Source organism: Phocoena sinus, chromosome 4 (genome assembly GCF_008692025.1).
Source record: "Phocoena sinus isolate mPhoSin1 chromosome 4, mPhoSin1.pri, whole genome shotgun sequence".
NCBI classification, from domain to species: Eukaryota; Metazoa; Chordata; class Mammalia; order Artiodactyla; family Phocoenidae; genus Phocoena; species Phocoena sinus.
This window is the reverse complement of record NC_045766.1, coordinates 84886008-84901300: the sequence shown is the minus strand read 5'-3', so window position 1 is coordinate 84901300 and position 15293 is coordinate 84886008. Positions and strand designations below refer to the sequence as shown.

General features: G+C 38.4%; 1 protein-coding gene and 1 non-coding gene across 8 annotated transcripts in view; both read right to left on the bottom strand.

Annotated features, from left to right (window-relative positions):
• Nucleotides 1–15293, bottom strand: part of SPICE1 (spindle and centriole associated protein 1) — a 70356-nt gene that overhangs the window by 40456 nt on the left and 14607 nt on the right. For all 7 annotated transcript variants that reach the window (XM_032631399.1, XM_032631404.1, XM_032631405.1 and 4 more), the window contains 3 exons: nucleotides 11210–11312; nucleotides 10282–10388; nucleotides 6956–7071 (listed from right to left, as the gene is read on the bottom strand). In XM_032631399.1, the coding sequence (XP_032487290.1) occupies nucleotides 6956–7071; nucleotides 10282–10388; nucleotides 11210–11312 (326 nt within the window). The remainder of the gene's footprint in view (nucleotides 1–6955; nucleotides 7072–10281; nucleotides 10389–11209; nucleotides 11313–15293) is intronic.
• Nucleotides 4234–4340, bottom strand: LOC116753764. Its single transcript, XR_004349863.1, has one exon. It is a non-coding gene; the product is annotated as a U6 spliceosomal RNA (small nuclear RNA).

The window sequence follows — 15293 nt, the reverse complement described above, 5'->3', positions numbered from 1 at the left end:
AGAGCAGACTCTGCCCCTGTGTTTCAGGGAGGCGGGGAGAGGGAATGAGAAGAAGAGCTACGGTGTAGCGGGTGAGAGAGATAAGCCTTTTGCTGTAATCAGCTTTATCACTGATAAAGCTGATTTTTCAATCTTCAGTTGTCTGATTTCTTTGTCTATTCCCCAACTAGACTAATATTTAAAAGAGGTAGAGGGTCTAAAAGTGGAAACAACCCAAATGTCCACCAGCTGATGAATGGATAAGTAAAATGTGCTCTATCCACACAAAAGAATATTATTCAGCCATAAAAAGAATGAAGTGCTAACATGTCACAATATGGATAAATCTTGAAAACATGTGACAGACCCCAGACACAAAATATCACATACTGCATGATTCTATACAGAGGAAATGTCCAAACAGGCAAATCTACAGAGATTTAAAACAAAAACAAAAAAAAACAGATTCATCTAGCAAATTAGATTGGACTGAAAGGTTTGGGAGAAAATAGGGTCTGACTATTTAAGAGTATAGGGCTTCTTTGAGGGTAACAAAAATGTTCTGAAATTGACTGTAGGTTGAACAATTCAATGAAAATACTAAAAATCTGAAGATCTTTGAATATTATGCTTTAAATGGGTAGAGTGTATGGTATGTGAACTATAAAACAATAAAACTGTTATGGGAGAACAACAACAACAATGAGAGAGGAAAGGGGAAATCTTATTTAGTGGCTCTACAAACCTCAACCTAGAGGAGTTGCTTTAAAGCAACCTGTGGACAGCACATTGAACACTAGTTGCTATTAAGTTTAGTTAACAAAAGGCTGTAATGTGGTCCATTCACATTATGGCTAGTTACCAAAGCATCAGAAAGACTCCTCTGTAAGACAGTGTTAGTTAGGTCTAAGTCCAACCTTCAGGATAAGTCCTAAGAAAAGTGTCATAACGAGATTTCTGTACAAGTTGGGAAAATCCAAACCAGTTTGAACTCCCATTACCACCTCTAATGTTTATACTTTTAAGAATTAGGTTATATCAAATAACAACAACAAAATAAGACAATACTATCTATGGTAGGCTTAAGAATGGCCCTCCAAAAGATACTCATAACCTAATCCCTGGAACTTGTGAATGTTACCTTATCTGACTAAAAAGGGACTTTGCAGATGGATTAAGTTAAGGGTCTTGAAATAGGGAGATGATCCTGGACTACCCAAGTGGGCCCTGAATGCAATAATATGCATCCTTAAGAGAGAAGCAGAGGGAGGTTTTGACACACACAAGTGGAGAAGGTGATGTGAAGCTGAAGGCAGAGGCTGGAGTGATGTGGACACAAGCCAAAAACACACCACCAACCAGCAGAAGCTGGTAAAGGCAAGGCGTGGATTATAACTTAGAGTATCCAGAGGGAATGTGGCAATACCAACACCTTCATTTCAGTCTAATGAAACTGATTAAGGATTTCTGGCCTCTAGAACTGTGAGAGAATAAATTTCTGTTGCTTGAAGAATAAACGTAATTCTGTACAAGATTAGTTATATTTAGGTTCTGGAAGAAAAAGTACTTAAAAGATAATACATATTTCCAGGTATTCCTAACAAAATGGTGACCAGATAAATTTGAATTACTCTACACATCCTACAAAAAACTATACAGTGAAACAAGAAAAGCAAATAAAACAGCATATAACCCATACCTTCTATATTATTGGAAGACAGAGAATACTACTAACTTCAAACTACCTGTAGGTAGAAACATAAGCATCAAATTCCAGCAAAGATATTTCTTGAGCTCCTGTAAGAAGCCTTTGCAAAGAATGGGGGCAGTTCAAAATAACTGCACAGCGAAAAGGAAAGCTGAGAGCCTAATGGTGACAAAAATCACCTCTAGAAAGAAAAAGTCCACTCTAAGTATGTAAATACTTAAAAAAAAAACAAAAACCCTGGGCAATCATAACACCACCAAGAAGTTTGTAGAACCCAAGGTGGTAGTCTTGGGAAGGCATCACTTCTTAAGGAGAAGAGGGTGAACATGAAGGGAGAGGTACCCTTTGGAGGCTGAGTGCTAAAGGAGAAAAGATGCAAAAGTCCTTCAAGACAAAAGAGAACCATGATATTGGAGAACAAGCCAACTTTAACCCACCAACACTTTTTTTTTTTTTAAAAAGGCTCTAAATAAGCTGTGCCTCACCATAATTGACAGAAGAATCACCTAAAACTCCCAACCCTCTCCACAAAATGTACAGTATAACAAAGGCAGTATATCAAAACAGAAAACTGAAATTGAAATATTTCAGCTAATGAAAATTCCTGCCCCCAACATGCAAAAAAAAGAAGAAAACTGGTTTTCCCTGGTGGCGCAGTGGTTGAGAGTCCGCCTGCCGATGCAGGGGACACGGGTTCGTGCCCTGGTCTGGGAAGACCCCACATGCCGTGGAGCGGCTGGGCCCATGAGCCATGGCCGCTGAGCCTGCGCATCCGGAGCCTGTGCTCCACAACGGGAGAGGCCACAACAGTGAGAGGCCCGCGTACCGCAAAAAAAAAAAAAAAAAAAAAGAGAGAGAGAGAGAGAAGCCACTTTTGGCCTAAGCCATTTTGTGATCTAAGCCTGACCACAATTCTTGCCCTTGAACCAGTCTCGGTAGTTAATGATCTTAAGGGAAGTAAGGGAATTCAGTAACAAAGAAAACGCAGTCAAGAAACAAAAGTTCAGCAATAAAACGAGTGCTAATTGCTCCTCAAGGGATATACATAACAATCTGATACAGTTTTTGAGCTCTGCAGGAACTAAGGCCCCCACCTAGGTGGAAGATGGAATGATGATGTTGACCCTCCTGACTTCAATCAACTAAAGCTTGGACTCTGCCAACATTTGTCCCAATTCTATGCTGAATTCTCCTCTGCTCAAGCCTCTTCATGAATATGCACGTACTCTTAGCTTAAAACTTCCCCGATTTTACTGTTTGGGGAGACACTGCTTTGGGAAATATCCCCCGAGCTCATCTTACTTGCTGCAAGTAATAATAAATCCTTCCTTCTCTCAAAAAATAAATTAATAAATAATAAAATAAAATAGTAACCAACAACAAAAATACTCAGGAATAATTTTAATAAGAAATGAGGAAACGTATATGAAAAAAACATTAAAATACTCCTCAAAAACAAAAAGGTAGACATTAACAAATTGAAAAACATTCTTTGTTCTTGGATAGTAAAACCCAGCATAATAAAGATGTCAGGTCTCTCTAGTTAATTTATTAATATAACAAAAATATCAATAAACTTTTTTATGATGTTAAATAAGTTGACACTAAATTCATACAGAAGAATAAACATGTAACAATCATTATGAAAACTCTGAACTGGAAAAGGCTAGGAGGGAAGTCTATTAAAACAATATAAACTCTAATTAAAACAGTGTGGTGGGCTTCCCTGGTGGCGCAGTGGTTGAGAGTCCACCTGCCGATGCAGGGGACACAGGTTCGTGCCCCGGTACAGGAAGATCCCACATGCTGCGGAGCGGCTGGGCCCATGAGCCATGGCCGCTGAGCCTGCGTGTCCGGAGCCTGTGCTCCGCAACGGGAGAGGCCACGACAGTAAAAGCCCTGTGTACCGCAAAAAAAAACAAAAAAACAAACAGTGTGGTATTGGAGCATGACTACAGAAACAAGGCCAGTGGACTAGAAAATTCAGAAGTAGATCCAGGTACACACGGTAATTAATGTATGCAGGCAGAATCTCAGATCAGTGGGGCAGTAATAAATGGTGCTGGGGCAATTGGATACCAATTTAGGAAAACATAAGAAGCAGAGCCATACCTCATACCACATACCAAAATAAACTTTCAATGGATCAGAGAACTAAATAAAAAATAAAACCACAGAAGTATCAGAAGAAAACATGAGTGAATTCCTCTAAAATCAGTTTTAGGAAAGAATTTCAGAGTATGATTCAAGATCCACATGTAAAAACAATGAATGATAAATTCAAACTATATATATATATTTTTGTTGTTGTTGTTTTGTTTTTGTTTTTGTTTTGTTTTGCGGGTACGCGGGCCTCTCACTGTTGTGTCCTCTCCCGTTGCGGAGCACAGGCTCCGGACATGCAGGCTCAGTGGCCATGGCTCACGGGCCCAGCCGCTCCACGGCATGTGGGATCTTCCCAGACCGGGGCACGAACCCATGTCCCCTGCATCAGCAGGCGGACTCTCAACCACTGTGCCACCAGGGAAGCCCTATATTCTTTTTTTTTAAACATGGAATGCATCACAAATTTGTGTGTCACCCTTGCAAAGGGGCCATGTTTATTTTCTCTGTATTGTTCTAATTTTAGCATATGTGCTGCCAAAGCGAGCACTATATATATATTCTTAAATCTTTTACTTGTTAAAGAAATTCAAAAGACAACGAATTGGGAGAAAATATAACATATTACACAGGTAAAAGACTAACAGCCTTAATATGTAAAGAATGCTTACAAATTAATAAAAAAAAAGGATCAAAACCCTAAAAGCAAAATGGGCAAAAGACATGAATAGACAATTCACTGTAATGTCCCTTAAATATATGACAAAATTATCAATTTCACTTAGAAAGGCAAAGTAAAACTACACTGAGATAACATTTCTCTCCTATGAAATCAGCAGAGAAGTCTGACAACACACTCTGGTGCAGACACTCTTGTAAGTTGCCAGTAGGAGTGCAAAATACTACAACCCTCATAAAGCAGAATTCAGTAATTTTAGAAAAAAACTACATAGCATTTACCTTTTAATCCCAAAATCCCACTTCTAGTAATTTACTCTAAATACACACCTTCAACCATACAAAAATACATATGCATAAGTTATTCACTGCAGCATTTTTTAATTGAAAAATATTGGAAACAACTTAAATACTTGTGTGTGTGTGTATATATATACACACACATATAGCATTGCAAAAACTGGATAAAGATGTGCAAAAGAATGAAATTGGACCCCTACTTTACACCACTCACAAAAATTAACTCAAAATGGATTAAAGACTTAAACATTAGACCTGAAATGGTAAAAATCCTAGAAGAAAACATAGGGGAAGCTATTGACATTGATCTTGGCAACAATTTTTTGGATCTGACACCAAAAGCACAAGCAAAAAAAAATAACTGGAACTACAGGAAACCAAAAAGCTTCTGCACAGCAAAAGAAACAATCAACAGAATGAAGAGGCAGTCTATGGAATGGGAGAAAATATTTGCAAATCATATATTTAATTAAGGGTTAATATCCAAAATACATAAAGAACTCATACAACTTAATAGCAAAAAAGCCAAACAATCCAATAAAAAAAATGGGCAGAGGAACTGAACAGACATTTTTCCAAAGATGACGTACAAATAGCCAACAAGTACATACACGAAAAGGTGCCTGACATCACTAATCATAAGGGAAATGAAAAGCAAAGCCACAATAAAAGCAAAACCAAACAAAAGTAAAAAAACAAAGAAAACAAAAAACAAGAGAACCAAACAAAAGAACCCCAAAAAAAACAAACAATAAAAACAAAACAAAAACAGAAAGCAAACTAAAAAAAGCAAACATAAAACAAACACATAAAAATGATTAAAAAAACAAACCCACAATAAGGTATCTCTTTACATCTATAATAAGAATGGCTATCATCAAAAAGTCAAGAGATAACAAGTGTTAATGAGAATGTGGAGAAAAGGGAACCCTTGTGCACTGTTGGTGGCATTGTTAATTGGTACAGCCATTATGGAAAACAGTGTGGAAGTTCCTCAAAAAATTAAAAATAGAACTACCATATGATCCAGGATTCCCACTTCAGGGTATATATCAAAAGGAAATGAAAACAGGATCTCAGAGAGATATCTGCACTCCCATGTTAACTGCAGCACTATTCACAATAACCAAGATATGGAAACAACCTAAGTATATGTCAACATATGAATGGATGAAGAAGATGTGATTGAGATACATAGATACGTATCGTATTCCACTGTATACATATACAGTGAGATATTATTCAGCCATGAGAAAGAAGGAAATCATGCCATTTGTGACAACATGGATGAACCTGGAAGATATTACACTGAGAAATACAAGTGAGACAAAGAAAGACAAATACTGTATGATATCACTTATACGTGGAATCTAAAAAAGCTGAGGGGACTTCCCTGGTGGCGCAGTGGTTAAGAATCCGCCTGCCAATGCAGGGGGACACGGGTTTGAGCCCTGGTCCAGAAAGATCCCACATGCTGCAGAGCAACTAAGCCCATGCGCCACAACTACTGAGCCTGCACTCTAGAGCCTGTGAGCCACAACTACTGAGCCCACGTGCCGCAACTACTGAGCCTGTGTGCTGCAACTACTGAAGCCCACAAGCCTAGAGCCCATGCTCTGCAACGAGAAGCCACCACAGTGAGAAGCCTGTGCACCACAACAAACAGTAGCCCCCACTCACTGCAACTAGAAAAAGCCCATGCAGCAACGAAGACCCAATGCAGCCAAAAAAAATAAATAAAACAATTTTTAAAAAACTAAAAAATATATAATAAAAAAGCTAAACTCATAGAAACAGAGTGGTGGTTACCAGGGGCTGGGAGGTGAAGCAAATGGGAAGATGGTAAAAGGGTACAAATTTCCAGTTATAAGATGAATAACTTCTTGTGATTATAGCTAATAATATTTTATTTTATACTTGCAAGTTGCTAAGTGAGAAGATCTTAAATGTTTTCACCACAAAAGAAATGGTAATTATATGATGTGACGGAGGTATTAACCATCCATCACTTAATGCTATGATGGTAACCATTTTGCACTATATAAGTATATCAAATCAACATGTTGTATGCCTTATAAACTTATACAACATTATATGTCAATTGTATCTCAATAAAGTAGGGGTGGGGGAAGAAATGGCCTTGGAAAAAAGGGAAGCATCTTAGATACTTATGCCATCTATACTTACGTGTCCGCATTTGTGTTTGACTGAGAGCTTAGAGGGTTATCCAACTCATTCTCACTTTCTTCTGACTGGCTGTTAACAGTTCCTTCTCGTTGGTCATCATCTACTTCATTAAGAGCCTTTATCAACACAACAATAAAATAATAACACAGGTTGGTTATATACACACTCATCCTTTCTTTTTGTCATAACAGAAGAGAGATCCCTCCTTCTAAGGCTAATCCCTCCACATGTGGTCTAGAACCCAAACCCTCTTACCTCCTTCTAGTCCATCAATTGCCGCTTCTCTCTCCTGCATCTTCAACTTCTCCTTACTGGCTTCAGCTCATCCACATTTAAATCTAAGTCTTTGCCATCTTATCCGTACCCTATACTCACCTCGAGCTACCATCTACTCTTTCTGTGCAACAAACTTCTTGAAAAAGCTGCCCACCACTTCTCATTCACCATTTATGCCCTGTAACTTTGCTTCTGCCCTGCCACCCCATTTAAGCTGTTCTCTACATGGTCAACATCAACACACCTGCTCCCAAATCAAATGGATATATCTGTCTTTGCTTTCCCTTACTTCTGACTCATTAGACATCAATGACCACTCATTTCTTTCCCTCAAAATCTTCTTTTGAGGAAGATAAACTTTTCTTTTCCACTTCCATGATACCATATTTTCTTGGTTTTTCTTCTTTTGGCCATTCCTTCCCAATCTCCTTTATTGGTTCTTTTCCTACCCTTCTCTTTTTCTGATGTCACTGAAGGTTCTCCCTTTGGGCCTTTTCTCCTCTCATCTGACTCATTTTCTGTATGATTATATCTAATTCCAAGGTGCAATTACGAGCCAAATGCTGTTAATTTCCAAATTTCTAGCTTCACTCAGATCTCTCTTGAGCCCTCAACATTTATATCTAACTGCCTAAAAGATATCCCTAGGAGAACATCCTACACACATATACTCAACATGTCTAAAATTCATCATTTTCCTAAGCCTCTACTATCATTCTTCCAGAAACCTTGTTCCTGTCATGTTACCAAGACCATAAACAGCATCACTATCTATTCAGGTTCTCAAGCCAGCAAACTGGAAATTATCCTTCTTCCTCATCCATCACATCCAATCAATCACCCAATCCTGTCAATTCTATCCCTTCTTAATCTCTCAAATCTATCCCTCTTCCCCTCTACCTTCTTCCCTACTGCCACTGCTTTGGGTCAGTCCTCACCACTTCACGCTAAGATTCCAATGTGAGTCTTCTAACCAGATCCACTCACCAGTCTTGTCTCTCCCTCCCCAATCCATCTTCCACGTTACTGTCAATTTCGCCATGACTGTGCTCTTCTTAAAATCCTTTAGTAGCTCTACTTTTGCTTTCTGGTTCCTTAGCCCTTTGTGACTCAGCTCCTTCTTGTCTCTCTTACCTTGCCTCTTGCCACTTCCCAACCTTCATCATAGAGACCATGATCATTTGAAAGCTAACTTTTTTTTTTTTCCTTTGTGGTACTTGGGCCTCTCACTGTTGTGGCCTCTCCCGTTGCAGAGCACAGGCTCCGGACACGCAGGCTCAGCGGCCATGGCTCACGGGCCTAGCCGCTCCACGGCATGTGGGATCTTCCCGGACCGGGCCACGAACCCATGTCCCCTGCATCGGCAGGCGGACTCTCAACCACTGTGCCACCAGGGAAGCCCAGAAAGCTAACTTTTTAATAAGTGCCAAAACATACATGGCTTTTGGCTAGGGATATGGCTAATGGACTTTGGCTATTATAAGTATGTGTAACATTCTACTTAATTGCCTTTATAAGTAGAAAACGTTATATTTATATGATTCTGGACCTTGTAATTCCCTAGGATCATCCATCTAATTGATGATTCTCCTTTTTTTCATAAAAGATACAAATAACTTAGGAAATTGCATTAAACGGGTACTGAGACCTAGTCATTCTTAAAAAGTTGATTTATTTTAGTATTAAATTCTTCATGGGCTTTTAAAAAATGTTTCCTATCTCAAAATTCTAAACATTTTGATTAATTAAGAGTTCCAATTAGATTAAGATACAGCTAATAAATGTTTTACTACTATACTTTTCCCATGTAACTAGTCAATAAATTCAAAGTTTCTTGGGTAGCTGCTTTTTAAACATACTAATACATTAGAACTAATTCACTGACTTTCAGATATAGTCTAAAATATTCTTTTTGGGCTTCGCAGTGGTTAAGAATCCGCCTGCCAATGCAGGGGACAGGGGTTCGATCCCTGGTCCAGGAAGATCCCACATGCCGCAGAGTAACTAAGCCCGTGAGCCACACCTACTGAGCCTGTGTTCTAGAGCACCGGTGCCACAACTACTGAAGCCCGCGTGCTCTAGGAACCATGCTCCGCAACAAGAGAAGCCACTGCAATGAGAAGCTCCCAACGAAGCCCCCACTCACTGCAACTAGAGAAAGCCCACGTGCAGGAACGAAGACCCAAAGCAGCCAAAAATAAATAAATAATATAAATAAATTTATTTTAAAAAAAAGAAGGGACAAAGATTTAATGAAGAGCTAATATCTGGTATTATGCTCAACACTTTACATAACCTACCTGAGCTGATCCTCACAACAACCATAGCAGGTATATTCTATTCCCATTTAACAAAATACTCTCTGAGCCAGCTCAGATACCTTGAGAGATCAACTCAACATCAAACAACTAGTAAGTGACAGAATATGAACATAGATTCACCCGACTCCAAAGTGGGACGTGGAAAGACTCTCTTGCTGTTTCCATATTTGTAGATGGTGCACAGTCTTTCTTTTTTATTATTTAATTTTATTTATTTATTTTTTATACAGCAGGTTCTTATTAGTTATCTATTTTATACATATTAGTGTATACTATACATGTCAATCCCAATCTCCCAATTCATACCACCACCACCATCCCCCCTTGGTGTCCATACGTTTGTTCTCTGCATCTCTGGGTGACACAGTCTTATGGAGCCAGACAGCCTAGATTTGAATGCCATCTCTCATGCTACCTAGCTATGTGATCTTGGACAACTTACTTAATTTTCCTGAGCCTCAGTTTTTCCAACTGCTAAATGGGGATAATAATAGTAACTACCTCCTAGGTAAGCACTCAATAAATGTTAGCTACTATTATCTAGTCCTATCTTGTTTAGTACAAGCATTACTCACAGAAAGTGCACTAGGCTTGAGTAAGAACAATTCTAGCAACCACAACTTGGTATTTAGATAGTAAAGCTTTTGAAATGTTTACCACTATGCCTATCTACATCAACTTAAACTGAATTTCAGCATGAGCATTATGGCTGTGAGCAAAGCACGTTACCTGAGGCTCAATAACAGATTCACTAAGGATGGCCTGGGCGACAGGGTCTTGATTTACCACAATGGGACCTTGAAAGGAATCAGGAGCCATTGTTACATTCGGAAACCCTGCAGAAGGAAAATAAGTCATGATGACTTTGTTTCATTTAATTAAATTGACTTCACACATACTATAATACACTGCCATAGATCTGAATTATCGTATGAAAATCTTAAATAACAATAAAAGCAACTTGCACTTAAACAGTGCTTACTATATGCCAGGCATTGTTCTAAATGCTTTTACATATATTAAATTGTTTCACCCTCACAAAGTCCTATGAGGTTATTGGTACCATTATTTTACATATGGGTAAACTGAAACTCAGAGACGTGAAGCAACAGGCGCAGTCACACTAGCGAGCGGCAAGCCAGGATTCAAACCTTAAACTAAAAACTAATGATCTGTCTTTAGGGATTAAGATAAACAACAGATTATATACACATTAAAGTGAACAATGTTGTGCATCCCACAAGAGGCAAAGTTCCTTTTAGAGAGACACTGAAGTTGCTTTAGTTTTCAAATTAAGCTTCACTCAAATTACATACAAAGCAGATACTTTAATTATATGGTAATTTAATATTAATAAGCTGAAAATGAAATCATACCTTAAATTATGAAATCTTATACATTTCACAAAATATTTTAGTAAATAATAACAATTTACCTTTCCTTAGCTTGAGTAATTTGTAGTAGTTAATATTCTTAGTGAAAAGCAAATAAATTGTAATAAATCTATGTCTAACAACTCTTGTATGCTATCCACCCTAGAACACATGTGATAGAAATAATATGATGCCTGAGAAAAGATTTTAAATTCTTTCAAACAGCCAGGTGTGGGCTTTGATGAATAAGATAAAGAAACTTTTGTTTGATGTGACTACTTTACCTGTGCGCCTACGAGGAAAATCAACAAACAGATCTTTTGCTGTAGCCATCAAATGATCAGATTTTTCCAATACATCCTGCATCTGGTATTGATCATTAAGAATCTAGACACATGTTAGTGATAAATATTATTATTCAGAAAAAATATATATACTTAATAAAACACAAAGGAAAAGTCCATACAAAAGCAGGAGCTTAAAAATCATCTCAAATCCTTCAGCGGCAATATCATTAAGTACCAGTAGATGGAGCTATTATAATAATTAGTGGATTTCAAATGCTTGGCTTTGATCCAAAGAAATACATTATTAAATTATGACCCAGTCCACACACAAATGTAGACAAACACCAAAATAAAAGCTTTGCTTAAACTTACTCTTTGATAACCACTCTGATATTTTCTTTTTAGTTTCTATTCTATTTTTTCAAATGATGGTCGCAACCCACTAACTTTTACAATCCATTAAAAAGTTGTGATCCACAGTTTGAAAAACACTGATTAAACATGAATCTTTGAGCCATAAACTCAGATGTGTGGCCCTTTGGTGTTTCAGCCACTAAAGTGATTTCATAATCCACTAATGGGTCATGACCTACAACTTAAAAAACACGACGTGAGACACGACTTTGGGGGCATTAAACAAAAAAGTGATGCTTCTGCATTTATAAACAAGCTCGATTTTTATTCTGGAAAAATGAGAACTCAAAAAATACCAATACGGCGGTGTCTCTGATTATACACTTTCAACTTAGGAATTTTCCCAGTTACAAGCAACAATGCACGGGCTAGAGTGAAACCAAGTCAACACCTACCACCACCAGATCACATTCTTCAGCTCAAAGGAGTCTCAAAATTGGAAATTTTCCAGTTTCCAACACTGACTCAAATCAAAACATCTGGTAACAAATGCTCTTACCAGAATTTCTCTAGACCATGGAAACAAGCATACAATGTGACCTCAGTTACTGTTTTAGGACATGAAGAAAAATAACAAGAGTCACATTCTGACTTTTTCCCCCTTCTTCCCCTGCTAAAGCCAAGCAGGTTGGCTGGCTCTGTTAGTGAGAATAAAGCCCTGAATCTGTTCTCTCCACAAAGAGTTAGTTTTGGAATGGCACAGGACAAAGAGCACATTTGGAGTCAGAAGACTGGCATCCTAGGCCCTGTCAAGAGATACAAAAGTGTATACTAAATCTGTATACAATTCTAGAGATATTTGAGAATGTTGTTACAACTTAAATTTTCACCCCTGGTTAGCCATCTTGTAGCACATGCAATTAGAGTTTAGGAGAGAAAGTAAATGGAGCACTATAATCTACCATTTATACTAGAAAAATTATACGAAATATATTTCCTAGCAGCAGTTTTGTTTACTATTTTTAAAAAAGGTACTGACTTCCTATCAAAATTAAGAGATATAAATTGAAAGAAGCAGATTGTGGAGGAATAATTTTATCATATCAAGACCTGATACTAATTATAATGAGGTCTCCAGAAAACCCACTGCCCTGCAGCCCTCTCCCTGCTAGTCCCTGCCCAGGCTCCTTGGGGCAGACAGCTTGAGTGGCCAGAGGTCAGAGCATTGGCTTTCTGTTGCTCTTTCTGGATTTCTTTATCACTCCTCTATGATAAAACTCATCCTCATGATAGGTAAATCAATCTCTGCAGGCCCATCTGTATATATTACTTCCCCAGATGGGTTTGCAGAGCACAAAACCAAACTTAGTCCAAGAATACATCTTGGATTTTCAAAAGATCAGTCAAGGTCCCTTCAAAAACATTATTAGAAACTTCTCATGCTAGCAGTTTTGCTCTCTGGTAATGAAAACCAGACAGAATTGGGAAAGTACAAAGAGACTAGGTTAGTTAATATATTTTTAAAATTTACAACATCTTTATCAAAGCCACCCTCTCTCTGATTTGGATTTGGACTCTTATTTGCTTGATTCCCATGGCATGAGTGGATCATACAGCAAATGAAATCTAAGATTATGCTGGTCAAAGAGCTTTCTTCTTAATTTACGTTTATCTAGGAGCCCAGCTTCTGGGGGACGGGTCCTGGTAGCTCTAGCACATAATGATAAAATCTAGGTGGATATGCCCAAGGAGGACTCTTCCTTTGGTCCCCTCACATACCTTATCACAGACATTACAAATATAGCAACACTGAAATAATAGATGTACGAATCCTTTGACTCAGCAATTCCACTTTTAAGAATTTATCCTACAAATATATCTATACATGTACTCAAAAACATATTCAAGGATATTCATTACATCATTTATAGTGACAAGGCAGGAAATAATCTGTCGGTGGCAGACACTGCCACTTATTCACCAATAGCCTTTCTTTCTGTTTTCTCTTTAACAGCAGAACTCCCAAGTTAGCCAAGTACATAGCTAATTTCCCAACCACCCTTGCAGGTGACAGTGGTTACTTGATGAAGTTCTGGACAATGGGATAGAAGCCAGAGCTTCTGGGTGATACGTAAAGGGAGTAACATGCATTCTCTTCCCCACTTCATGCTGCCTGGGAAACGTCTGAAGGAAGCTGGAACAGCCACTGCAAACTCAGACATGGAAGCCCTGTAATAAAGGACCAGAGATCCCCCTACCCACTACCATGTATATCTGAGCTGTTCCATAAAAGTGAAATAGATTTCTATTTTGTTTAAACCAGTATATTCTGGGGTCTTTTTTTTCCCAGGTGCTTATACCATGCTCTGATACACATGCCAAATGTCCACTAATAAAGCACTAGATAAATTGTGGTATATCCATACACTACCTGGCCATTAAAAAAGAAAAGGTAGATTTCTAAATACTGACACAGCAACACCTCCAATATATGTTGTTAAATGGAAATGCCTAAATCCCACTAATAGCAGAGGTTCTCAACCCTAGCAAAATATTAAAAATTACATATCAACTGTCTTAAAAATACCTAAGTGGGGCTGCATCCCAGATCCACTGAATTAGAATACCTGAGCATAAATATGTCTGAGTCCAGATACTGTTTTTTTTTTTAAATGGGAATTTTTTTTTTTTTTTTTTTTTTTTGCAGTACGCAGGCCTCACTGTTGTGGCCTCTCCCGTTGCGGAGCACAAGCTCCAGATGCGCAGGCTCAGCGGCCATGGCTCACGGGCCCAGCCACTCCACGGCATGTGGGATCTTCCCGGACCGGGGCACGAATCCGTGTCCCCTGCATCGGCAGGCGGACTCTCAACCACTGCACCACCAGGGAAACCCAAACGGGAATTTTTTAAATGGAAATTAGAATCAGTCAGAGTTGATAAACACTACGCTAGGGCATGAAGAAGCCACATTACAGAAAGAAGGCAGAGAAATTTCACTCACCCTCTCTTACCACTCTTCTTCAATCCCTAATTCTACCACATCTACAAGGTATAAGGGATTCAGGACATGAGCAGGGGCCACTAGGGAGGGGAAACTAAAGCCCAGAGTCACCTCAAAGGGGCTGCCTTTTTCCCTGGCCAGATCTGTGTTCTTAGGCCTTTCATGGAGAACTACCATGTAACATTTAAGTGTAGGTGACTTGCCTAAGATCACCAAAAGATACGTACCTCTAAAGAACCATTCTCTCAATCCACTGTTCTTTTTACAAGCTCATGTAAACATTTATTTGGGAGATATACTTCTGCCTCATGATATATAAAGTCATGACTTTCATATTTCACTAAGAAGCCTAACAAATTCCTCAAAAGACAGAATGTGACTTAAAGCTGCAGCAGGTCACCCAGACAGCCAAGTGCCATAAGCTCCAACACTGAACAAGAAGAAAACAGGCATTTCTTTTACAATGATTTCAGCCCAGATAAAAGAAGGGTTTTGCTGTAGTTTCTTCTTATTTTCCATAATATGTATTCCTACCCACTCTGATTACTTATTCAAACACCCTACATCTGACAAAAGATTAAGTCAAAGACAAGTGCCTTACTAATTTGTTGGACAAGCACACATTTTTCTTTTTGCAAAGTAATCTAACAGCATAACTGCTGAACTGAGAAAAATAATTATAGCAGCTTTATATATATGACACTAATTATGTGCCAAGGACTGTCC